Source organism: Emiliania huxleyi, assembly GCF_000372725.1.
Source record: "Emiliania huxleyi CCMP1516 unplaced genomic scaffold EMIHUscaffold_72, whole genome shotgun sequence".
NCBI classification, from domain to species: Eukaryota; Haptophyta; order Isochrysidales; family Noelaerhabdaceae; genus Emiliania; species Emiliania huxleyi.
Window position 1 is genome coordinate 76,115 of NW_005196603.1, and position 24,069 is coordinate 100,183.

Genomic DNA, 24,069 nt, shown 5'->3' on the forward strand with positions numbered 1-24,069 from the left:
GACGGCCCGCTGTGCTGCGATGGCCGGCATGCCGAGCTCCGCGCGTGCGTGCCGTGCGCGGAGACGCTACTGGCCAAGCCCGAGGACACCGAGACGACGCGCTACTCCTACACGACGCCAGGCACGTGCATAGTGGCGCATCGCGCGTCGAAAGAGGCGTTCTTCCTCGACAATCGGACGGAGGTGACGGGCCTCCGCACGCTCGACGAGACGGACAAAAAGATCACGCCGTGCGAGGTGAGCTCGTCCAACCCACAGTGCGTGACTGAGGCGATGGCATTCAAAAACATCAACGCCAGTCTCGACATCGACGCGAGCCCCGCCGGGCCGCGCTTTAAGGAGCTGATCAAGGGCAAGTGGGCCAAGCCCCAAAATGGCGAGTCGTCGTACCGCCTGATCTTTGCCGAGCTCTATCGCCAGCTGTGGGCGCGCACGCAGCGGCTTCAAGTCGGCTACGTCGACCTCGAATCCAGCACTGGGCCCGTCAATCTGATCGACGAGACGTGCGCGCTCGTGCGCTCGACGGTGACCAGCGAGGGGGCCAATGAGACCAAGTACTTTCTCGCCCCGGTCTCGTCGCGCGCGATGGATCTCTGCTGCCTCAACGCAGCCGGCAATCAGGGCAACGTCACGCTCGTTGTCGAGACCGGCCAGCTACCGCGGTACGAGTGTGACCGCGTGCATCTGGGCTAGTCCACTAGCTAGAATACGTGTATGTCCAGTGCGAGCAGCGGTGCAAGACAGTCCCACCGTGCCACAGACCAGACCGCGGCGCCGTCGAGCGATCGGTTTGCAAATTCTTTCTGTTTAGTGCCAGTGCGCGCCAGTCCCGTGCCCAGTCAGTGTCGTGCGAGGGAGCTTTGTTGTAAAATTCTTTCTGTGCCTCTTGTTGTACCTGTGTCGGACCTGCGTGGGTCGTACCTGTGTGGCTTGTGCAGGTTAGCTTGTACCTGTGTTGAATTGTTTTTGTGTATGTTCCTTTGTTCGAAAAAAGAAAGAAAACACGGCCCAAAGGAGGGATGGGAGGACGACACGCCGCCACCGCACAGGGATTTCACGGGAAGGAAGTACCAAAGTTCGACTTTTTGAGTCTACTCGAAAGAAAGAAAGAAAGAAAGCAGCCATCCAAACGAGGGATAGGGGAGGAGGACAGGGTCCCCACCTGCACGAGCAGGATTTTGGAAGGACGACCAGGGGCACAGGTGGGGCTCTCCTGCTCCTGACAAGGGACCGAGCGCTCGATTTTTTTGCGTGCTCCAACTGCCAACCTTCGGCTGGCCGCACTGCCACAGCTCGCAATTGTGTTTGACAGCTCATGCCGGTCTCTGTGAGATACAGCACAGCCGCCGAACTGGTCTGCGGCGTGGCTGCTGCTTATCTGGCGCTCGCAGCGCTCCGCCGCCTCCTCTTAACCCATGAGCGCGGCTCGGGCGCCGAGTGGCATGATGGCTCTCGCGAGCCCAGCGTGTCCGTTCGTCATGACGTCTCGCGCGAGCCTCGCGTGGGTTTGCGAAAGCTCAAACGTCAGCCGAGCGAGCGGCACCACGATAACTCGGACTCAGACATGGACGATGAGCCCGAGTCGCCTAGTCAGACCGCCTACCGCCCGGTGCCAAAGTCGACCTGCGCGACGGTCCTCCTCTTTGGGGCCGACGGCAACCTCGCGTCCACGCGGGTGCTGCCCACGCTCCACCTGCTGTGGCAGCGAGAGCTGCTCCCGCCCGACCTGCTGATAGTCGGCTTTGCGCGGCCGGTGGGTGGAGGCGGCACGATCGCCGACACTGCCGCCTTCCGTGAGTATGTGGGGCGCTGCTGCGGCGGCAGCCCTGCCGCATTCCTGCAGCGCTGCCACTATGCGACGGGCCAGTTTGACGACAGAGCCGCCGTGGGCCGCTGCCTGCAGCAGGTTGCGGGGCTCGAGGCGGAGCGTGCCGCTGGGCGCGCGGGCGGTTCGGCGGCGGAGGGGTGCGTGCGGATGTACTACGCCGCGGTCCCCGCCTTCATCTACGCGCCCCTCACGCGCGCCCTCTGCGAGAACGGCGTCGGCGCCGCGGACGGCGCGCTCAAGGAGCGCTTCGTGTTCGAGAAGCCTTTTGGGCACGACACGGCCTCGTGCGAGGCGCTCGTGGCGGACCTCGCGCGCCTGCCCGGCCGCGACGTGTTTTGGATGGACCATTACTTGGGGAAGGAGCTCGTGATGAACCTGCTCATCCTGCGCTTTGTGCGAGAAAGCGGAAAGTCGCTCCTAGTCACACCTCTTCCCTCACGCCCCTTGCGAGCATAGGCAAACATCTGCTTTGGCTCGCTGTGGAACCGGCACGCTGTCAAGGCGGTGCAGGTCATCTTCAAGGAGGAGCGCGGCATCGAGGGGCGCGGCGGCTACTTCGACCAGTACGGCATCATTCGCGACGTGATGCAGAACCACCTGCTGCAGATGATGGCTCTCGTCGCGATGGAGCAGCCTCTCACTCTCTCCGCCGAGCACATCCGAACCGAGAAGCTCAAGGTGCTGCTAACCCTCAACCATAGGAGCAGCCGCTCTCGCTCTCCGCCGAGCATATCCGCACCGAGAAGCTCAAGGTGCTGCAAGCCATCGCGCCTCTCGCCGCCGACGACGTGGTGCTCGGCCAGTACAGCCGCTCGCAGGTGGGCTGCGGGTACCTCGAGGAGCCGTCGGTGCGCAACAAGGCCTCCTGCACCGAGACGTTTGCGGCGGCAGTGCTCCACATCGACAACCCGCGCTGGGCGGGTGCACGCCCGCTCGTCCTCGCGGCGGCGCCGCTCCGCCGTCTCTTCACACCTCGCGGCGGTGAGCAGGCGTCCCGTTCGTCCTCAAGGCGGCACAGGCCGTCACCGAGAACAAGGTGGAGCTGCGCATCCAGTTCCACGGAGTGCCCGGCGCCGTCGCGACGCTCCGCTCCTGCGAGGCGAACGAGCTCGTCGTGCGCGTGCAGCCCGAGGAGGCCATCTACTGGAAGGTGCAGAGCAAGGTGCCCGGCCTGCGCTCCGACCAGGTGGAGCAGGTGCGGATGGACCTCCTCTACTCGAGGCTCGCCAGGAAGCTCGAGCGCAAGCTGCCGCAGGCGTACGAGCGGCTGCTGCTCGAGGTGATTGCAAACGACCACTCCCACTTCGTCTCGCCGGAGGAGCAGCTCGAGGCGTGGCGCATCTTCACGCCCGCGCTGCACCACTTGCGCGACGCGAAGCTGCCGCCGCACCGCTACCCGGTTGGCTCGCGCGGCCCCGCCGCCGCCGACCAGCTCGCGAAGCGGTACGGCATGCGCAAGTTTGGTGGCGGACTCACTCCCTATGTCATGCCGTTCAAGCCGAGCCACACCCCAGGGGTCGTGCCGGCGTCGCGATGGAGCTGAGCGCGGAGTAATATTTCTACAGTACGACAGTGACCATATGTCTGCGCGCGCTCCGACCTCCGCTTACAGTACCCCAATCGCTCTGCCTCTGGCCGCCCGAGATATTTAAGCCTCGGACGCGGGAGCCTCGCCGCCACACGGCAGGGGTGACGGGGCCGCTGTGGAGCGATGTGGTCAGGGGAACGACGAGACACAAATGGGACAAGCGCCAGCGGATCAAGGATCAACACGGCGAGCGCGAGATTGAATTCGCTGACGTGGATGATCATAACGTGGTGACAAAGACCGTCATGGGAGCGCGTGTGCGGCAGCAGGCGGGGGTGCCACACGGAGCGCACCACGAGAGGATCATGCGGGGAGAGGCGGGGAGAGAGACCCCGGGCGCCGCCACGAGGAGCGAACTCAGGGGCTGCCTCGTCTGTAAGGCCGCGAGGGACGCGGCGAGGAGGGCGGCACTAAAGCGAGACCCGCTGTGTCCAGTCGCGCGGAAAGCCGCGCAGCAATGGACCGAGGAAGATGAGAACCCGCCTAGGGCGACAATGGCGCACTTGCTTAGCGGCGCCTGCCTGGGGAATAGGGAGCAGGCCAGATGGTTCCTCAGAGTGGCGCGAGCGCAGACGGGGACGGCGATCAGCAAAGTAGCCCAGGCGGCACCCGACTCCAAGGATACGCTGAAGACGCTGAGGAAAGCGCATGTCGCTGCGCTGAAGGGCTCACGCTATAGGGTGCTGGATGAGGACGGGTACGATGCACTAGCCCCAGCCGTCGGGGGGGTGTTGCCGGCGCTGGTAGATGATCTCTCGGAGAAGAGCCGGAGGGACCTTGGCGCCGGGGTCACGAGGAACTTGCAAGTTGTGGCCGAGGCGGCGACGGGAGCGGTGCAGAGGTGGATCCAGCTCAATGATGAGGCTACGGCGCGCATAATGAAGAGAGAGGAACACATCGAGTGGCTGAGGAAGCTCTTCACTGGGTGGAAGGAGGCTCGGCCGGCCTTGAGGGAGTCGCGGAGGAGGAGGGATAACGGAGGTAACGTGCAGACAGGCCAGCAGCCAGTGGGACGAACGAGGGCCGCGACGGCGGCTCAAGCGGGAGGGAGCGGAGACGGTGGGCAGCGAGCGAAGTGGGTGAGACTGATGATGCTCCTTCGACTTAGGGAGCGGTTCAGCTGCTGGGCGGGCTTCAGGCTGGTGCTCACGCGAAAAGGAATCGACGCGATGTACAAAGCATACAAGAAGAGGAGAAAGAAGAGGAGGGACGCCAGTGATGACGAAACAGAAGCTAGCGCAGACGAGGGCAGGGCAGACCCGGGGACGGCGGAGTCGGAGCAGACGGCATCGGCCGCCGAGGAAACGTTGGGAAGAGGCACGAGGAGGGCGGCGACCTCGACCGACTATGGAGGACCCGTCACCAGACGACGCAGGGCAGACGACGGGGAGGCGGAGCAGACGCGCAGGGCGAGACGAGGGAGGGAGCAGGATGTTGCTGAGATCAGCAGGAGGATGTACGACGAGATTAGGAGCAGCAGGGACCCGAGGGACCATGTGGAAGACGGCTAGTGCTAGTCCCCCATCGGGAGGACGACCCCGGCTAGTCGCCGACCACACCCACAAAGAACCCTGCACAAAGACCGCAGGGCGGGGACCTGTTCCTTTTTACCCATCTCCTAGTAGAGGTGTCCGTTTTTATTTATTTATTTAGCCTCGCCGCTCGCCGGCTCGCCCTCGCGGCATGTACACACACCGCCCGTATCGTGGTCTCATGTGTCGTCATGATGGGGCCCGGCCGCGTGGCCCTGCCCCCTTCGGTCTCAGATCATCTTGCGGCTGCCGCGCGGTCCCCGAGCACGCTCCCTCACGGCGCCGCCGGCTTGCGGTTGTGAGCGAGGTGCGCCCGCATGAGGTGGCCCGCCGAGAGCGCTGCGAGGAGGGAGAGCTCGCCGGCGAGGACGGCGCCGGCGACGACGGTCGCCAGCTCTCGCGCGTGGCTGCCCGCCTCCTGGCCGGCGCCGGCGACGCCGAGCATCTCAAGGCAGGCGCGCTGCGGGGCGAGGATGGTTCCTCCGCCGACGGTGCCGACTTCGATCGAGGGCATCGTCACCGAGACGTGCAGATCGGCGCCGCCGTTGGCGGGCTCGAGGAGCGTGATGCACTGGGAGGACTCGACGTTCTGCGCCGCGTCCTGCCCGCACGCCAGGTAGAGCGCCGTCACGATGTTGGACGCGTGCGCGTTGAACCCGCCCAGCGCGCCCGCCATCGCCGAGCCAATCAGATTCTTAGCGACGTTGAGCTCGCACGCGGCGGCGACGGTCGTCTTGAGGACGGACTCGACGACGTGGCCGGGGATCGTCGCCTCCGCCACCACCGAGCAGCCCCGGCCCGAGATCCAGTTGACCGCCGCCGCCTTCTTGTCGCAGCAGACGTTGCCCGACAGGCCGAGCAGCTCGAGGTCGCCAAACGAGCCAGCAGAGAGAAAGTCGAGGACGGCAGAGACGCCCTTCGAGACCATGTTCATCCCCATCGCGTCGCCCGTCGCGCACACGAAGCGCGCGTACGCGTACCGCCCCGCCACCGTCACGCGGCACGAGGTGAGCCGCCCGAAGCGCGTGGTCGTCGCAAACTGCTCCTGCGCCACCGCGAGATTGGCGGGGTCGTGCATCCAGGCGGCGAACGCCGCGGCGCGGATCGCGCTCGGGAAGCGGATCACGGGCGCGCGCGTCATCCCCTGCGACAGAACCGCGGCCGACGCGCCGCCCGCCGCGGTGATGGCCTTGCAGCCGCGCCGAGTCGAGGCGATGAGAGCGCCCTCGACCGTCGCCAACGGGACCTGGTAGGTCTTACCGTTGAGCAGCAGCGGGCCAGCGACGCCGACGGGAAGCGGGATGTACCCGAACACCATCTCGGCGCACGCGCCGTGCACCGCGTCGTAGTCAAAGCCCTCGTGCGGCACGCGGCCGACCGCCTCGGCCGACGCGACGCCGGGCTGGCGCTTGAGCCACTCGCGCCGGACGAGCACCGCGCGCGCGCAGTCACCGAGCTCGCGCTCGAGCGAGTGCACCGGGAGCTCGTCGCTGCAGACCTTCTCGACTACGGCGTCGACGCCATTGCCGACCGCTGTGTCTGTGTGAGCCACCGCTGTGTCTGTGTGAGCCACCATCGCTCTGTCGAGCTCCTTGGAATTCGTTTTTCTTCTTTTCATTTTTCTTGGAGGAGCTCGAGAGCGGCTTCTCTTTTGGAAAGGAAAAAAGGTGTAAGAAACGCCGTGAACGTGACAACAATCTCGCTGCAACGACTCTCGAGAGCTTGCCTTTCTGAAAATGTCAGCGATCCGTCTCCAGCCCCCGCCGCCGCTTTCGCCGCCTACACCACCACCTCCATCGCCGCCTCCACCACCTCCGCCGCCGCCTCCACAGCCGCCTCCTTCGCCACCTCCATTGCTGCCCCTGGACGCTGCGTGCTCGCTCAACCCCATGACGAGTGCCGACTACTGGTGTTCGCAAGTCCCGCTGGAAAATTGCGCGAGCCGCGCCAAGGTGCGAGCCAACGGCCTGTGGTCGGCATGCCTCGTCAGCGGAGATGCTTGCATCATGGGTGAAGAGGCTACCGAATGCCCCATCCGTCTCCAGCCCCCGCCGCCGCTTTCGCCGCCTACACCACCACCTCCATCGCCGCCTACACCACCTCCGCCGCCGCCTCCACAGCCGCCTCCTTCGCCACCTCCATTGCTGCCCCTGGACGCTGCGTGCTCGCTCAACCCCATGACGAGTGCCGACTACTGGTGTTCGCAAGTCCCGCTGGAAAATTGCGCGAGCCGCGCCAAGGTGCGAGCCAACGGCCTGTGGTCAGCATGCCTCGTCAGCGGAGATGCTTGCATCATGGGTGAAGAGGCTACCGAATGCCCCATCCGTCTCCAGCCCCCGCCGCCGCTTTCGCCGCCTACACCACCACCTCCATCGCCGCCTCCACCACCTCCGCCGCCGCCTCCACAGCCGCCTCCTTCGCCACCTCCATTGCTGCCCCTGGACGCTGCGTGCTCGCTCAACCCCATGACGAGTGCCGACTACTGGTGTTCGCAAGTCCCGCTGGAAAATTGCGCGAGCCGCGCCAAGGTGCGAGCCAACGGCCTGTGGTCAGCATGCTACGTCAGCGAAGAATCCTGCGCCATGAGTCACGAGGCTGCTGAGTGCCCCACGCCGCCGCCAGCGCCGCCGCAGTCGCCTGTCCTCGACGTGTGCTCGCTCAGCCCCATCACGAGGGAGAACTTCTTTTGTGCCAAGGTTTCTCCCGCACGCTGTGCGTTAAAGGCCAAGGTGCGAGCCAATGGCCTGTGGTCGGCATGCCTCGTCAGCGGAGATGCTTGCATCATGAGCGACGAGACTGCTGAGTGCACGCAGCGAGCAGCGCCTCCACGGCCACCCGGGCCGCTCCTCAGCAACGCATGCTCGCTCAACCCCATCACTTCTCTCCGTTTTCACTGCGTCGATCTCACGCCGGAGAGTTGCGCCGGCAGTGCCAAGGTGCGAGGCGGTGGCCTGTGGTCGGCTTGCTTCGTCAGCGGCGAAACGTGCAGGATGAGTGAGCTAAGGGTCAACTGTGCGCCTCCACCGCCTGCGTCGCCGCCGCTGGCACCGCCGCCTCTGCCGCCGCCTGCGCTGCCACCGACGGCGCCATTGACGGCGCCATTGACGGCGCAGGTCGGCAGCCCGTTCATGGGATGGCCGGAATGGACCAGCATTGCACTCCCTGGCGCCCTGGTGCTGTGCGTGCTTTTGCTCTGCGTCACCACGTTCCGGCTGCTGCTGCGCATCGCCGCGGCCCACGGCACGAGCCCGTGGACCCTCCTCGGCTTGTGGGTCGCGCGGAGCCCCCTTGCGCGCCTCGGCGTCGGTGCCGCGCGAGGGGTGCGGCGGGTCTGCCGCTGGCTTTGCACGCACCTGCCCGTCCTTCACGGTATGCGCCCTGCCGCTACGTCGCACGCCGTGTGGGAGCGGATCTGCCGCAGGGCCAACAAGGAGCCGACCGAAGCCCCCCCCGACGTCGAGCGGCGCCCGTTCGTCGAGCAGCGCTCGGCGCTGGAGCAGAAGCTGTGGGGGGCGGCCGCGCGCGAGGCCGCGCAGCTTCGGGAGTGGCTGCAGGCGACGCGGAACACGACGCCCTTCATCGAGGGGCTCGCCTCTTTGGTTTCCTCGCACCGCCACGGCCATTGTGCTGACGTCGCAGACCCTGAGGCGGGTGGGAGGCTCACCAGGGCGTTCTCGCTGGGCAGCAGGATGCCCAGCACGGAAGCGTCGAAAGCGTCGCTGAGCCTGGGGGACCTGCTTCGCTTCTGCCTCAACGAGCAGGGCGCGGGGGGGCGCACTCTGTGGGAGGAGTGGAAGGCAGGCCTCCGCGCCACCCGGCCAAACGAGGCCACCATGGAGGAGTCTGAGCTCGTCTCAGTGCACGAGTTCGCCGCGCTGCTGCTCTCGCCGTGCAACAGCGCCATCGAGCAGAGGAGCGCCCCGACGGAGGATGCGACCGAGCCGCTCAGCAGCTACTGGATCGCCTCGTCGCACAACAGCTTCCTCGAGGGGGACCAGCTCACCTCTGCGGCCTCGGCCGACATGTACCGCCGCCTCCTGCTCTCGGGGACTCGCTGCCTCGAGATCGACTGCTGGGACGGGCGGTGGTCGGGCCAGGGCCCGCGTGTCACTCATCGCATGCCGGGCGGGGTCTCTCTCCTTTGCGGGAGCGTAGCCTTCGGCGAGGTGGTCGCCGCGATAGCCGAGCACGCCTTCACCAGCAGTCCTCTGCCCGTGATCCTGAGCATCGAGATGCACTGCTCGGCGAAGCAGCAGAAGAAGGTCGCCAAAGAGCTCATCGACACGCTCGGCGACATGCTCTTGCGCACGCCGCGGTCGCCCTTCGAGCGCCCCACGGCCGCGAGCACCCTCCGCGAGCTGCACCGGACGGTGCTCACGCTGCGGCTCGACGAGGGTGATCTCGGGCTTAGCTCGACATCTCGGATACGTCGCGGCTAATAGGTGCTCGTCAAGATGCGGCTCGATAGGGGAGGGGTGATCACCGACCCGCTCCTCCGCTCGCTCGTCACCCTCCCCACGTGCTCCATCGGTTCGTCGCCGCCCGTGGAGGACGACAGCGGCAGGCGGCTCGACCGCAAGGGGAGCTGGAAGGAGCTCAGCGGCCGCTCTCTCCACCGGGGCGTCTGGGGCCGGCTCCGCGGCGTGCCTCTCGAGTGCCACGCAAAGGGCGACGGCGACAGCAGGGCCACGCAGGACATCTCCGAGTCTTCCCTCGGGTCTCTAAGCTCGACCTGCTTGCAGAGCGGCCCGTGGCCAGCGGAGGAACCGGCGAGCGAGCTCTCGGCCGCCAAGCTGCCGCGCCGAGGTGTCGTGAGCTTGTCTGAGGAGCGGCTGGAGCGGCTGGCGAGCGAGGAGGGAGGGTGGCTGCCCGCCACGGCCGTCCAGCTCGTGCGAACTTTCCCCTCTCCGACTCGATGGTTGTCGACCAACCCCAACCCGCTTGTGAGCGTCCCGCCCTCGCTCCCACCACCTCCCCCAGCCCCCCGCACCCCATCTCGCCACAAGCGAAGCGAACATTTCCTCCCCCAACCCCGCCACAGGCGGCGTGGCGCGCGGGTGTCCAGATGGTGGCGCTCAACCTGCAGACGAACGACGCTCCGGTGCAGCTCCACGACGCTCTCTTTCGCGGCAGCGGTGGCTACGTCCTCAAGCCCGCGGCGCTCCGTGCGCCCGATCGGGCGATGCCGCCCCCCATACCACCCAACAGGAGCCCCAGGACCCCGTCTCGCTTGCTCTCTGGCTCTGGCAGTGATCGGGCGTCGGGTGAGGGCAGCCTGGCCCCCCGCTCGTCTTTGGAGACGGAGCCCCTGCAGAAGGAGTCAGTGATAGGGCGGGGGAAGCAGTGGCCGCCGCCGCGGGTGGAGGTGCATCGGACGAGCCTGAAGGCCGCCGCGCGCCTTGCTGCCGCCCCGCTCGGCCCTCTCCCTAGTCAGCTCACCGAGCGACCCACCGCCGCGTAGGTCCTCTCCCTGCACCAGCTCCCGACGCGGGACGAGTGCCGGCCCCTCCTCGCCGAGCCTCGCCACTCCTTTGCTTCGCACCTCAGCGACAGCCCATGCCCGCCCAGCGGGGCCCGTGCCAGCGTGTCGAGCCCGCGCGTCGCCGTCGAGCTGCACGCAATTGGAGGCTTCTGCACCGTCGCGCGCGAGCCGCAGCCGTCGCCCGAGGCGCAGGGCGTGACCCGGCTCGTCACCGCAGTCGCGGAGGGCAACGGCCTCAACCCTAGCTTCGACGAGACCTTCCATTGCCTCGCGGCCGAGCCTCACCAGACCATCCTGCGGGTGGTGGTGGAGGATGAGGGGCGGCTGGTGGCGTATGAGACGGCGGTGCTCGGCTCCCTCCGCTGCGGCTACCGCTGCCTACACCTGCGCTCGCCCAGCGGCACGCAGATCGACTCGTGCTGCCTCCTGCTCCACATCTCCGTTGGGAGCGAGCCAAACACCTTCGGCACCGTCGAAGAGCTGCGCTCCATGATGCAGTCGCAGCGCGCGCTCATCGCCCAGCAGAGCCGCGACATCGCCCACCTCTCCGCCGAGCTCTCCCGGCTCGGAAGCCAGCCCTCGACGCCGATGCTGACTCCGGGCGCCACGCTCACGGTCGGCCGCGCCTCCTACGGCGTGGCCCTCTTCCCGCTAGATGAGCAGCACGCCTCGCCCCACGCCGGTGCTGCGGACGGCCGCGGCAGCGGGCCGGGGGACGCCTCGCGAAAGGACGGCGCGGCCAGCATCGCGCGCCCGGCGTCCGAGGTGCTTGCGGGCGCTCAGCCTGGAGATGGTGGCAAGCTCACCCTGCTGCCGCCCTCAGCGCCGACCGAGCGCAGGACTGACCCGCCCGCGAGGGGGCACCCGTCCTCCTACGCCGGCATCTCCCCGGCGTCAGCGCCGCAGAAGCGCCGCCAAGTAATGCGTCCACGCCCGCGCCCGCCCGCCGAGCCGGATCCTCCTCCTCCGCCAGCACGGGCTCGCGCGCGGCTCCGATTCTAGTGACCAAGCCCCCGAGGGCGGTGGCAAACGCGGGCACCACAGCGTCGTCGTCAACGCACGTCGAGGTGGGGGCGAAGCCTCGAGGGCGAGAAGCCCAGGCAGTGCGGCAGAATGGCCGCGATAAGTAGTAGAAGCGCCCGACCCGCCGATTTACGTCGTGGGTGGGTGGGTGGGAAAGGGTACGTGGGCGTGGGGGGGAGCGGAGGTGGCTATCGATTACTTTTGCGTTTTTTGTGTTACCTGTGTGTGTCGGACCGGAAGCGAGGGTTCTTTTATTTCCATTAATTTTTACGGGCCCCTAAAATTCTTTCATATTCCAGTGTGTGTACCTCTGTGTTACTGCACGCGGTGGCAGCGAGCCAGAGCAAACCACCTGCCGCATTGACGGGTAGACCCGACGGCGTCTCTACTAGCTCAACCTCGTAAAAAGAGACGGCTCGCTGGCGGGAACTCGGCGGCGGCACCGGCAGCGGGGGTGGGGCTGGGGGGGGGGTGCGGGGGGGCCCGGCGGCAACATTGCAACAACGCGAAAATCTGTGCTGGTGGTGCGGGGGGAGATGTCAGCGTTTTGTACAAGAAAAACGTAGAAAACCGTACTCACCACGCGTGTACCAACTAGAATCTCCACTCTCCACAACTACATGGACATACATGGACATGGACATGGACATGGACATGGACATGGACATGGACATGGAGGCCAGGCCACCCCTCTTCCCTCCTACCGTCCCACATGCGCCTCGTGCCACTCGCCAATCTGCCGCCGTAGCGTGTGATTGGGGATCAATATCCTGTGCTCGAGCTCGCCGCCGGTCAGCGGGCTCGTCGACTTGGTCGCGAGCCAGCGCTCGATCGCCGACCGCTCGTACGAGTGCCCGTCCGCCGCCATCACCGGGTAGTACATGTGTGCACACAGATATGAGCGGCGACATCCGCCCACTCCTCGCCGACCTGGCTCAGGGCGACCTGGCCTCGCTTCTCGCCCTCCTCTCCGGGCTGACGCGCGGCACGTCGCTCGCGGCTCAGCTCGACGCGCGGCTCGACACCGAGAAACAGGACACGCTGCTCACCTGGGCCGCTCGTCATGGGCAAGCCGAGGCGGTGCGGCTGCTGCTAGACAGCGGCGCGAGCGCCGGGGCGGCTGACGGCGAAGGCGCGTCGACTCTCTTACTCGCGTGCGAGAGGGGCTACCTTGAGATCGTCCGGCTGCTGCGCGACGCTGGCGCGGCGGTCAACCAAGCAGACTCTGGAGGCTTCACGCCGCTGATCGTCGCGTGCGAGCAGGGCCACCTCGAGTGCGTTCGGCTGCTCCTGGAGGCGAGCGCGGCGGTCAATCAAGTAGATGCTGGAGGCATCACGCCGCTGAGCGTTGCGTGCGAGAACAACCACTTCGAGATGGTCCGGCTGCTCCTCGAGGCGGGCGCGGCGGTCAACCAAGCAGACGCTGAAGGCTACACGCCGCTGATCGTCGCGTGCGAGAAGGGCCACCTCGAGATGGTCCGGCTGCTCCTCGAGGCGAGCGCGGCGGTCAATCAAGCCCGCAACACTGGCGCCACGCCTCTCTTCAAGGCATGCCAGGAGGGCCACCTCGAGATCGCCCGGCTGCTCCTCAAGTCTGGCGCGGCGCCCGACCAAGCCAAGGATGACGGTACCACGCCGCTGAGCGTTGCGTGCGAGAAGAACCACTTCGAGATTGTCCGGCTGCTCCTCGAGGCGGGCGCGGCGGTCAACCAAGGAGACGCTGAAGGCGTCACACCGCTGATCATGGCGTGCCAGGAAGGGCAGATCGAGTGCGTCCGGCTGCTCCTTGAGACTGGCGCGGCGGTCAACCAAGCAGATGCTAGAGGCTTCACGCCGCTGTACATGGCGTGCCAGGAGGGCCACCTCGACTGCGTTCGGCTGCTCCTTGAGGCGAGCGCAGCCGTCAACCAAGCCAAGGACGACGGCGCCACGCCGCTAAACGTCGCGTGCGAGAACAACCACCTCGAGATCGCCCGGCTGCTCCTCGAGGCGGGCGCGGCGATCAGCCAAGCCCGCAACGATGGCATCACCCCGCTGTTCATGGCGTGCCAGGGCGGCCACCTCGAGATCGTCCGGCTGCTCCTCGAGGCTGGCGCGGCGCCCAACCAAGCCCGCAACGACGGTGCCACGCCGCTGTTCGCCGCGTGCCACTTCGGCCACCTCGAGGTCGCCAAGCTCCTCTCCTCCTACGGCGCCTCCCGCGCCGCTACGCCCTTTGGCGCGCCCGAGGAGGCCGCAAACCGCCAAGGCCACCCCGACCTCGCCGCCTGGCTGGTCGCCAGCCGCGGTTGGACGCCGCTCCAGCACCTCGAGGCGTGCCCGAGACTAGCGGCCGAAGGCGTGAGCGCGTTGTCCTCACGCGTATTGCCCCTCTTCTGCAGGCGCTCACCGTCGAGCGGGCGCGGGCGCTGCTGCGCGGCGGCGCGGACTCTTCAGCCGGCGAGCCTTCTGCCCTCAAGCGGGCGCGCGTCCTCTGCGCGTGGGGCGAGTCGGATCCGACCGCTGCGGCCGTCGGTTCCACAGTCAAGATCCGCTCTCTCGTCTCGCGGCCCTCGATGAACGGCAAGGTCGGCGTCGTCGTCTCCGCGAGTGCTTCGACGTGCCGCTTCGGCGTGCGCGTGGCGGGCGAGGCCAAGGCACTCGCACTGAGGCGCGCCATGGTCTCTCCCCCACTCGCCGGATCCTCTCTCTCTCTCGACACCCCACGCCTCTGCCCTCCCTCAGGCCGGCCAACCTGCAGCCAGCGGCCGAGGCGGTGGAGGTGGGCAGGCTGGTCCTCAAGGCGGCGGAGTGGTCGCCGCAGTCGCACGAGCTCTTCCCGGAGGCGTCTCGCAAGCGGGCGGTCGAGGTGATGCGACTGGGCTACCTGATCGCGTGGGACGAGGAGCGCTTCGACGGCCGCGAGGGAGCGGCTCCGGAGCTGGCGGATGTCTGGCGCGGCTTTGTGCTGCCAAGGGTGGTGGTGCGATGACTGCAACGGTCCTGAGTTCTCGTGGCAGGCCAAACGCAAACCCCCAGGGTCTCGCTCCTCTTTCGCTTGCTTGCGGAAGGCGAGGGGGCCAGATCTTGGAGCACTTGGAGTAGTGTGCAGTTGGTAACCTCACACCCCAGGGCCGGGGAGCTAAGATCCCTTCTTTTTTACAGAAACGGAGACGATCAACAGTGAGGAAAAAGAAAGCGAAAGCGCGAAGCGACAAAAATCGAAAAGCTCTCCGCTTTTTTTTCTTTAGGAAGATGTGGCCAGCTCGTGGGAAGGCAGCCCCCGTGGGAACGCCACCCCCCATTAGAGGGGCACGCCACCTGGCCCACCCCCGCTCCTAATTGCGCACGGGAGCGGTGCACCGGAGCGGTGCGCAGTTTCATATGAACTGCACCGCTCCGAGGCGGGGGTGGTGCGGGAGTGGTGCAGTCCGGCGCACCTCCGCCGCGCCGAGCGTGGAGCCCTCCACCGAGCCGCAGGCTCGCGCCGACGCGCCAGCGGCATCGTACGGGATGACGGTCGCCTCGCCATGTCGATCTCCGCGCACGCGGCGCGCTCGATCTCCGCGGTCGGCTGCCGCAAAAGCGGCTGGCTCACGACAGCGTTTTGCCGGTTGTCGGGTGGGAGAGTACATGTCGTCTGGTGTGTGGCGTGTACCTAGTTTTGATCGCGGCAATAAAGCGGTCGAACGAATAAGCGACCCACTCTTCCCGTGGTCTCCGCGCAGCGACGGCTCTTCTCGCACAGCACGACACGCAGCAGAGTGGTGCAGACGGCAAGATTTTTTCGCCTGGCTTTGAGAGCTACGCGGTCAAACCTGGGGGGAACTGACCGCACCATGACGGACGTTCGAAACCTGCGTGAGCACCTTTGACGGTTCTCGCTCCCTATCGAGCTCTTCTTGCCCTGCACGTCTCTTCCTGTGCGGTTTGCTGTGTGCCGCCGCAGTCTGACTCTGTGTCAAGCACGAGACCACGGGAAGAGTGGGTCGCTTATTCGTTCGACCGCTTTATTGCCGCGATCAAAACTAGGTACACGCCACACACCAGACGACATGTACTCTCCCACCCGACAACCGGCAAAACGCTGTCGTGAGCCAGCCGCTTTTGCGGCAGCCGACCGCGGAGATCGAGCGCGCCGCGTGCGCGGAGATCGACATGGCGAGGCGACCGTCATCCCGTACGATGCCGCTGGCGCGTCGGCGCGAGCCTGCGGCTCGGTGGAGGGCTCCACGCTCGGCGCGGCGGAGGTGCGCCGGACTGCACCACTCCCGCACCACCCCCGCCTCGGAGCGGTGCAGTTCATATGAAAACCGGGCGGGGGTGTGCATTTCATATGAGGAGGCGTGCGCTGTCATATGAGGGGGCGTGCACGGGGGCGTGCCCCCGGAGCACCGCCCCCGATCGGGAGTGGTGCAGTTCATAGGCGGGGGTGGTGCACGGGGGCGTGCCCCCGGAGCACCGCTCCGGTGTCGGGAGGGGGCCGGGGTGGCGTTCCCACGGGGGCTGCCTTCCCACGAGCTGGCCACATCTTCCTAGGCGCATGTGGACTGCACACACTATGAGCGGCGACATCCACCCACTCCTCGCCGACCTGGCTCAGGGCGACCTGGCCTCGCTTCTCGCCCTCCTCTCCGGGCTGACGCGCGGCACGTCGCTCGCGGCTCAGCTCGACGCGCGGCTCGACACCGAGAAACAGGACACGCTGCTCACCTGGGCCGCTCGTCATGGGCAAGCCGAGGCGGTGCGGCTGCTGCTAGACAGCGGCGCGAGCGTCGGGGCGGCTGACGGCGAAGGCGCGTCGACTCTCTTACTCGCGTGCGAGAGGGGCTACCTTGAGATCGTCCGGCTGCTGCGCGACGCTGGCGCGGCGGTCAACCAAGCAGACTCTGGAGGCTTCACGCCGCTGATCGTCGCGTGCGAGCAGGGCCACCTCGAGTGCGTTCGGCTGCTCCTGGAGGCGAGCGCGGCGGTCAATCAAGTAGATGCTGGAGGCATCACGCCGCTGAGCGTTGCGTGCGAGAACAACCACTTCGAGATGGTCCGGCTGCTCCTCGAGGCGGGCGCGGCGGTCAACCAAGCAGACGCTGAAGGCTACACGCCGCTGATCGTCGCGTGCGAGAAGGGCCACCTCGAGATGGTCCGGCTGCTCCTCGAGGCGAGCGCGGCGGCCAATCAAGCCCGCAACACTGGCGCCACGCCTCTCTTCAAGGCATGCCAGGAGGGCCACCTCGAGATCGCCCGGCTGCTCCTCAAGTCTGGCGCGGCGCCCGACCAAGCCAAGGATGACGGTACCACGCCGCTGAGCGTTGCGTGCGAGAAGAACCACTTCGAGATTGTCCGGCTGCTCCTCGAGGCGGGCGCGGCGGTCAACCAAGGAGACGCTGAAGGCGTCACACCGCTGATCATGGCGTGCCAGGAAGGGCAGATCGAGTGCGTCCGGCTGCTCCTTGAGACTGGCGCGGCGGTCAACCAAGCAGATGCTAGAGGCTTCACGCCGCTGTACATGGCGTGCCAGGAGGGCCACCTCGACTGCGTTCGGCTGCTCCTCGAGGCGAGCGCAGCCGTCAACGAAGCCAAGGACGACGGCGCCACGCCGCTAAACGTCGCGTGCGAGAACAACCACCTCGAGATCGCCCGGCTGCTCCTCGAGGCGGGCGCGGCGATCAGCCAAGCCCGCAACGATGGCATCACCCCGCTGTTCATGGCGTGCCAGGGCGGCCACCTCGAGATCGTCCGGCTGCTCCTCGAGGCTGGCGCGGCGCCCAACCAAGCCCGCAACGACGGTGCCACGCCGCTGTTCGCCGCGTGCCACTTCGGCCACCTCGAGGTCGCCAAGCTCCTCTCCTCCTACGGCGCCTCCCGCGCCGCTACGCCCTTTGGCGCGCCCGAGGAGGCCGCAAACAGCCGCGGCCACGCCGACCTCGCCGCCTGGCTGGTCGCCAGCCGCGGTTGGACGCCGCTCCAGCACCTCGAGGCGTGCCCGAGACTAGCGGCCGAAGGCGTGAGCGCGTTGTCCTCACGCGTATTGCCCCTCTTCTGCAGGCGCTCACCGTCGAGCGGGCGCGGGCGCTGCTGCGCGGCGGCGCGGACTCTTCAGCCGGCGAGCCTTCTGCCCTCAAGCGGGCGCGCGTCCTCTGCGCGTGGGGCGAGTCGGATCCGACCGCTGCGGCCGTCGGTTCCACAGTCAAGATCCGCTCTCTCGTCTCGCGGCCCTCGATGAACGGCAAGGTCGGCGTCGTCGTCTCCGCGAGTGCTTCGACGTGCCGCTTCGGCGTGCGCGTGGCGGGCGAGGCCAAGGCACTCGCACTGAGGCGCGCCATGGTCTCTCCCCCACTCGCCGGATCCTCTCTCTCTCGACACCCCACGCCTCTGCCCTCCCTCAGGCCGGCCAACCTGCAGCCAGCGGCCGAGGCGGTGGAGGTGGGCAGGCTGGTCCTCAAGGCGGCGGAGTGGTCGCCGCAGTCGCACGAGCTCTTCCCGGAGGCGTCTCGCAAGCGGGCGGTCGAGGTGATGCGACTGGGCTACCTGATCGCGTGGGACGAGGAGCGCTTCGACGGCCGCGAGGGAGCGGCTCCGGAGCTGGCGGACGTCTGGCGCGGCTTTGTGCTGCCAAGGGTGGTGGCACGATGAGAGAGGCCAGAGTTGTGTTTGTGTTCGTGGCATCGTGGCAGTCCAACCCCAGAGGGTCTTGCCTGATAGTGCCTGCTACACGCACGCACACACACACCTTTTGGCCATTTGCGAATTGTTTTGAATCTGTGTATCGCGCGCCTTGCGGGGGGCGCGGAGGAAGAGCGGCCGCCTCCATTTCCATCGCCGCGAGATGTTTCCTCTTTTCCGACGCGCTCGACTATAGTCTTTGCTCTTTGGGGTACGGGTAAGGGTATGCTTCGGCATGTTCAGGTGTAAGTGTTCAAGGTAAGGTATGTATGTGACTGTAGAGACGATTTAGGTTTGGGGAGGGCGCGAGTGGGAGACTTTTCGGCGGGCGAAATGCGGCGGCTTGGATGTGTCCTTTGGGACGACCTCGTGGGACGACCTGTTGCTCACCGTGTTGGGACGACCTGTGGCAGCGATCGATGCCGTCACCGGACGCGGCGGCGAGGCACACGGGCGCCGGCGTGGCGCGTCGGCAGGCCCACCACGAGCGGATGCGCGACGAGCGCGCTCGGGAAGCGGCCGCGGGCGACGCGGAGCTTCCGCCGGAGGACGACGCGGTCGAGATGGCGAGCGCCGTCCACGTGCTGCGTGGACAGCGTGGCGGAGGTGGCCCGAACTACACCCTGCTGCGCAGCAAGGAGACGAAGGCGATGCGCCGGAAGCGAAAGCGCGAGGATGCCAGGGCGGCGCTCGACGGCCTAACTATAAGGTAAACTTCTCCACACACACGAGGTGGTGGGGCAAGCAAGGGGGGGCGACCCTCGCGTCTACGGCGCGGGCTCTCTCGGCTACGGGACCGGCCCCAGCTTCGGCTGAGGGCTAACAAGCTGCCGAGCCCAAATCTCTGCGAGAGCCGTGATTTCTTGCTGGTCTTCAAAATACAAAAATCTCTCCCCTTACGTCCGGGGCCCCAGTTATATCCGGCGGCTTCCTATATCGCGAAAGAAAAAACAAGATCACGAGCCAGGAGAGCCGCTCCAGTGTACGACACACGACCATACATGCGCTCGGGAAGCCAAAAGCATTTCTTTTATATCCCAACTTTCGCGCCTGTGCTTCGCCGGGCACACGTTCACCGGCATGCGCTGGAACGCGTCCGCGTCGGGTGCGACGCGGTTCCGATCTGTCGGCTTGCCACTACACGACACAGACGCTCCAACCGCGACGGAGCACCTTGGAAACGCTCCAGTTCGCCTGTGCCCGCTGTTGTCGAGCAACTCAAGTGCCGCAGCTTGGGAAGACGACGGCGTGGTGGGCTCGCACCCTGGAGGCGAAGCCGGACAGCGCTGCTTGCAGCGTTTGCTGCAAAGAATGGCCGCCTCGCCGCGGGGCTGCATGCGCCGCGTGGCGCTGGGCCGCCCGGCCGCCACTGCATCCGTGCCCATTTTCGTCGCGGTGGTGCCCCAGCTCCGCAGCCGGTTGGAGGCGATCACGAGGCGCGTGGCGGCGCTCGGAGCTGCTGATGTGACCCTGATCGAATGTGCCAACGCCGATACGGTTGCGGCGCTCAGTGCACGGGAGCGTGCGTGCATTCACCCCGAGGGTCAGCCCACCCGCTTTCAGCCCGCGACTCACGTCGATCCGCTCAAGGCCAATGGGACGCTGAGCTTAGCCATCAAGCACGCCCTCGCTTACGCCGATTTGCTGAGCCGCCCTGCTGCGCATGCAGCACTCATGCTAGAGGATGACGCAATGGTCCCGACCAGCCTGTGGCAAAGTCTCGCGCCGTATCGGGTGCCTTGCGACGCCGGCATCTTTTGGTTGAGCGCCTATCGGCAGGACATGCGAATCAAGGCGCTCGGAGGGATGATGGGCAGACGCAAGCCGCTGGTGGAGAGCTCCGATAGGCATGCCGACGTGCACCGCCACGACAGCCCCAACACAATCATAAGCACGGCGGGCTACCTCTTCTTTCGAAGCGCGGCACGAACGATGCTATCGCAGCCGATCCGAGCACCAAGCGACGTCGCGCTCTCCCTGGTCAACTCGACGAGCGTTTGCGTTCAGGACTTCGCGAGCCGCTTTCAGCCGATGCCGCCACCCGCGGCCTGCAGGTTTGTCCCACCAGCACACCAGTACGGGCCGAAGAGATGGCTCTTTGGGCAAGACAACGCACCCGTCGGCGGTCTGGCGCCCAGCGTTCACCAGGCGATATGAAATGCGTCTTAGTTTCCCTCGTTTCTTTGTCGCGCGCCCTGACCGCTGCCCCCTCCGTCTCGATCTCCGTCCACCCGGCGCTCCATGGAGGCCGGATTATCCACAACCCCTCCACATAAACGACGGACACCTCTCGAGAGGTGAGATGGGTAAAAAGGAACAGGTCCCCGCCCCTGTGCGATCCATGGAGCATGGTCCTTCTCTTTTCCCTTTCTGCATTTTCTGGGTGGTGAATTAATTAACGTCGTCCTTTTCTTTCACTCGCAGTCGCGGTTGGACGCCCACCCCAATAATACAAGTCACGAGCCTCGCGCCGCGGGCCCCGTATGAGTCGGACGCTTGGGGCAGGGCGGCTCGACTCAGCGTTTGAGGTACTTCAGCTTCGGCAAGCTGCCCTTCGAGATTGACGCCGTAAGCGCGTCGGCACCCGCGTCACCAAACCGGTTCTTCTCGAGGACCAACTCCTCGATACTCGCCAGCTTGCCCTCGGCCGCCGTAGCCATTAGCGCCACGATGCCCGCATCGCGAATCCCGTTGTCGGCAAGGTGCAGCGTCTTGAGCGCCGGCGCCTCCTTCTCGGCGAGCCCCTCCGCAAGGGCCTTGGCGCCGTCGTCGCCGACGGCATTGTTGCCTAGGAAGAGCCACTCCAGGCTGGGTAGCCCGCCGTCGCCGATGCATGCAGCGAGGTGCCGCATTCCGTCGACGCCCAACTCGGTGCCGCTGAGGAAGAGGCTCCTGAGGTGTTTCAAGCCGCCGGCGCGCTTGAGACGCCTTTGGCTGCCGGTGGTCGTGGCGGCGGCGATGGCATCCGCGCCCGCGGAGCCAAGCGGATTGTCGCTGAGATTGAGAAGCTCGAGTTGCGACGACGCCTCGCTGCGTAACCAGTGGCCGAGCGTCGGCGCGTCTGCTTCCGTGATGTTCTTGCCGCTCGCGAAGATTGCGGTGGGCCGCTCGCGAAGAAAGTCTGCCAGCGACGGGGCGACCTTTCGGGATAGCAGCAGCGCCGCCTTTCTATCGGCCCGAAGCGTTTCTAGCAGCTCTGCCAGCAGCCGCCGCATGCATGTACTCGTCCTGGCAAGGCGGCCCAGGTGGCTTGGCTCGAGCACGTCGCTGGAGTACGAGCCGATCAACTCGATGAGGTCGTCGGGCTGCGTGTCGAGCGGCGGCGATGTTGTGCCACCATCGTCCCACGCAAACTCCGACGCAAACCGCCATTCTGCGGCGTCGAGCGCCATATACACACCCACCTGGCGAGGTACTCCCACGCCTCTCGGGATCTAGTCTGGCCGAGTCAACCCGAGAGGCTGGGGCGCGAGCCTCGGTGAGACTGCGTCAGCTGTTTTCACAGCAGGCTGGAAGTACTCGCCAGACACCCACCTTATCTTGGCCTTGTGGGTATCTCGAGACCTCGAGAGAAGCCGACCGGAGTCCCAAGACCTGGCGGACGCATGTTTTCTTTTCAAGATTTCACCAGTGTGCCGCGGCAATTGCTGCCCCAATGACTACGGCGGACACCCTTCGCTCCGAGGGCAACGCGCTCTTCAAGTCCGGTCGCTACTCGGAGGCGGAGGAGCGCTACGCCGCGGCCATCGCCGCGCTCGCTGGCGCGCCCGAGAGCGAGGAGGCGCGCAAGTGCCGGCTCAACAGGTGCGCGTGCCTGCTGCGGTTGCATGGCTACGAGGCGGCTCGGCGTGAGGCGGAGACGGTGATCGAGCAGAGCGGCGGCACCGCCGCAAAGGCGCACTTCCGGCTGGGGCAGTGCCTCGACGCGCTGCACGAGCCGCAGGCTGCGGCGGCCGCGCTGACGCAAGCCATCAAGCTCGACCCCAAGGCGCGCGAGCCGCGCGAGGCGCTCGAGGCTGTGCGCGCACGGCTCAAGGCGCAGCCGCAGCTCGAGCTCGTCCTCGACGACCTCCGCCTCGTCGAGGAGCGGGCGCTGCGGGCGCTCTGCCACTCGGACCTCTCCCGCTCGCGCCAGCAGCTCGAGCTGATGCTCAAGCAGGCGCGCGCGCAGGCGGGCACGCTCGGGCGGGACGCGGGCCACTGGGAGGGGCGCGCCCTGCTCGGCCTCGCGCTCGTCTGCGTCGACGAGGGCGAGGCTGCCGCCGCCGCCGACTACATCGCCGCTTGCCGCCGCCGGCTGCCCGCCGAAGACGCCGCGCGGCAGGACGCGAGGCTCGAGGGCGCGCTCGCGCTGGTCTCTGCCGCCGTCGCGCTCGAGACGGAGCAGCTGGTGGAGGCGGAGGAGCATGTGGCCGCGGGCCTCTCCCTCGCCCGCTCGACCCGCAGCGACGCGCTCCTGCTGCGGCTGCTCGGCACCTCCTCGGCGCCGCCGGGCCGTCTGTGTGGAGGCCTGGCCGTCGCCGCAGCCGGCACAGAGGCTCGGGGCCCGGCCTCTATAGGCGCTGCTCGCGCGGCACGGGCGGTGGGGAGAGGCGGAGGCGGCGGCGAGGGAGGGCCTTGCCGTGGCGGCCGAGAGCGGCGACAGCCATGGCCTCGCCGTCTGCCGGCTGGCGCTCGGGGAGTCACTGCGGGGGCAGCGGCGCGTCGCCGCCGCCGGCGAAGCGCTGCGCGGCGCCTTCGCGGCGGCGCACGCGCTCGGCCACGCGCGCGCGCTGTCGGCGGCGCACTCGAGCTACGCGCGCCTCCAGCTCGAGCACGGCATCGCGCCCGACCGCGTCGCGTCTGCCATCGACAAGCTCGACAAGGAGCAGACACTTCCTAGACACTTCCTAGACACTGCCTGGACACTTCCTAGACACTAGAGACTGGTCCGGCCTCTGGAAGCACGGCCCGCTCGACAAGGACGCCGCGACGCGCCCCCTCGGCAGGCGCACTCCATCTCGTCGATCAACGGCTTGCGCGGCGCCGCCTGCGACGACGCGCACAACCTCTTCCTCGCCGCGACGCGCCACGGCTCGAGGCCGCGCGCCGAGTGCGTGCGCGGCCTCCGGGCTGCGCTGGCAGAGGACGCAGCACTGCACTCCTCGTCGGCGCACGCGCGGCTCTCCGGCGCGCTCGCGCTCGCTCTACTCGGTGACCCCGCCGCCGGCGTCGGGTCGGCGACACCGCCGGTCGAAGAGAGCGTCGAGACGACGACGGCGGCGCTCGCACTGCCCCCGGGAGGAGGCGGGCGTGGCGCGAGGGAGGAGCCGGTCCCTCCGCTCGGCTCCGCCGCGGCCGCCGCCGAGGCGCAGCGCAGCCTCGAGGCGGGCCTCGGGATCGCGACCTCGCACTTGGAGCGCGCCGACCTCCTCGGCCTGCTCTGCTTGCGCCACCTGGCGACCCCCGACGGTGGCGCGGCCGCTGTCCGCTTCGCCCGCGAGGCATGCGAGGCGTCGCACGCGTCCGGTTTCGCCCGGCCGCTCGAGCGAGTCAACCTCGCCGTCGCGCTCCTCGCCGCCGGGGAGGAGGGAGGAGGGCCGGGGGCGGAGGCCGAGGCGACGGCGCTGCTTGAAGCGGTCACCACCGCCCCGGAGCAGGACCCTGCAAGCGCGAGCAGGGCGCACCGCGCGTTGGCGCTTGTGCACGAGGCCGCGGGCCAGCCAGGGTTGGCGGCGGCTTGTCTCGAGAAGGCGGAGGCCGTTGAGACAGCGGGCTGGGAGGCCCGGAAGGCCGCGGCCGCCTCGATCCCCGGCGCGGGTTAGCGAGAGAGTAGGATTTTGCGCCGTTGGCGACTCCGACTGCTCTGCCGTCTGCGCGTTACGGCGGCGAGACACGACGAGCGCACCCGGTTTTCTTCCAGGATTATTGCTTTCTAGTATAACAGCCTCATGTTTCATACCGCCGATGCCACGCCGTCGCCGATGCGGCTTGC

At 67.2% G+C, this 24,069-nt stretch overlaps 8 protein-coding genes across 8 annotated transcripts; 5 read left to right on the plus strand and 3 right to left on the minus strand.

The window, feature by feature from the left end:
- Nucleotides 1-1,564: 1,564 nt before the first annotated feature.
- EMIHUDRAFT_428207 (hypothetical protein) lies at nucleotides 1,565-3,371 on the plus strand (the record flags this gene model as incomplete). Its single annotated transcript, XM_005761143.1, has 4 exons — nucleotides 1,565-2,221; nucleotides 2,285-2,506; nucleotides 2,581-2,749; nucleotides 2,815-3,371. The coding sequence occupies 4 exons, from the start codon at nucleotides 1,565-1,567 to the stop codon at nucleotides 3,369-3,371; spliced, it is 1,605 nt and encodes a 534-aa protein (XP_005761200.1).
- On the minus strand, nucleotides 3,365-6,542 carry HMGR2 (hydroxymethylglutaryl-CoA reductase). Its single transcript, XM_005761144.1, has 2 exons — nucleotides 5,071-6,542; nucleotides 3,365-3,497 (listed from the first exon to the last, which is right to left on the minus strand). The coding sequence occupies exon 1, from the start codon at nucleotides 6,522-6,524 to the stop codon at nucleotides 5,223-5,225; it is 1,302 nt and encodes a 433-aa protein (XP_005761201.1). The 5' UTR covers nucleotides 6,525-6,542; the 3' UTR covers nucleotides 3,365-3,497; nucleotides 5,071-5,222.
- Nucleotides 6,543-6,673: 131 nt separating this feature from the next.
- EMIHUDRAFT_452978 (hypothetical protein) lies at nucleotides 6,674-11,737 on the plus strand. The gene is made up of 5 exons (XM_005761145.1): nucleotides 6,674-9,318; nucleotides 9,391-9,891; nucleotides 9,990-10,334; nucleotides 10,410-11,521; nucleotides 11,679-11,737. Exons 1-4 carry the CDS (start codon nucleotides 6,685-6,687, stop codon nucleotides 11,430-11,432), a joined length of 4,503 nt encoding a protein of 1,500 aa, XP_005761202.1. The 5' UTR covers nucleotides 6,674-6,684; the 3' UTR covers nucleotides 11,433-11,521; nucleotides 11,679-11,737.
- A 31-nt stretch (nucleotides 11,738-11,768) lies between these two features.
- Nucleotides 11,769-12,336, minus strand: EMIHUDRAFT_217020 (hypothetical protein; the record flags this gene model as incomplete). Its single annotated transcript, XM_005761146.1, has 2 exons — nucleotides 11,769-11,805; nucleotides 12,158-12,336. 2 exons carry the CDS (start codon nucleotides 12,334-12,336, stop codon nucleotides 11,769-11,771), a joined length of 216 nt encoding a protein of 71 aa, XP_005761203.1.
- A 1,672-nt stretch (nucleotides 12,337-14,008) lies between these two features.
- EMIHUDRAFT_217021 (hypothetical protein) lies at nucleotides 14,009-14,424 on the plus strand (the record flags this gene model as incomplete). Its single annotated transcript, XM_005761147.1, has 2 exons — nucleotides 14,009-14,113; nucleotides 14,194-14,424. The coding sequence occupies 2 exons, from the start codon at nucleotides 14,009-14,011 to the stop codon at nucleotides 14,422-14,424; spliced, it is 336 nt and encodes a 111-aa protein (XP_005761204.1).
- An 847-nt stretch (nucleotides 14,425-15,271) lies between these two features.
- Nucleotides 15,272-18,065, plus strand: EMIHUDRAFT_217022 (hypothetical protein; the record flags this gene model as incomplete). The annotated part of the gene is made up of 4 exons (XM_005761148.1): nucleotides 15,272-15,280; nucleotides 15,599-15,682; nucleotides 17,478-17,756; nucleotides 17,835-18,065. The coding sequence occupies 4 exons, from the start codon at nucleotides 15,272-15,274 to the stop codon at nucleotides 18,063-18,065; spliced, it is 603 nt and encodes a 200-aa protein (XP_005761205.1).
- Nucleotides 18,066-20,611: 2,546 nt separating this feature from the next.
- EMIHUDRAFT_217025 (hypothetical protein) lies at nucleotides 20,612-21,487 on the minus strand (the record flags this gene model as incomplete). Its single annotated transcript, XM_005761149.1, has 1 exon — nucleotides 20,612-21,487. One exon carries the CDS (start codon nucleotides 21,485-21,487, stop codon nucleotides 20,612-20,614), a length of 876 nt encoding a protein of 291 aa, XP_005761206.1.
- Nucleotides 21,488-21,750: 263 nt separating this feature from the next.
- On the plus strand, nucleotides 21,751-24,035 carry EMIHUDRAFT_438212 (hypothetical protein; the record flags this gene model as incomplete). The annotated part of the gene is made up of 2 exons (XM_005761150.1): nucleotides 21,751-22,812; nucleotides 23,084-24,035. 2 exons carry the CDS (start codon nucleotides 21,751-21,753, stop codon nucleotides 23,897-23,899), a joined length of 1,878 nt encoding a protein of 625 aa, XP_005761207.1. The 3' UTR covers nucleotides 23,900-24,035.
- Nucleotides 24,036-24,069: the final 34 nt, after the last annotated feature.

Excerpts from the sequence above, each read along its gene's own strand:
- HMGR2 (XM_005761144.1), bottom strand. The coding sequence starts at position 6,524 with ATGGTGGCTCACACAGACACAGCGGTGGCTCACACAGACACAGCGGTC.
- EMIHUDRAFT_452978 (XM_005761145.1), top strand. The coding sequence starts at position 6,685 with ATGTCAGCGATCCGTCTCCAGCCCCCGCCGCCGCTTTCGCCGCCTACA. Across the intron at positions 9,892-9,989 it reads CGACCAACCCCAACCCGCTT|GCGGCGTGGCGCGCGGGTGT; the intron begins GTGAGCGTCCCG and ends ACCCCGCCACAG. Across the intron at positions 10,335-10,409 it reads TGCATCGGACGAGCCTGAAG|GTCCTCTCCCTGCACCAGCT; the intron begins GCCGCCGCGCGC and ends ACCGCCGCGTAG.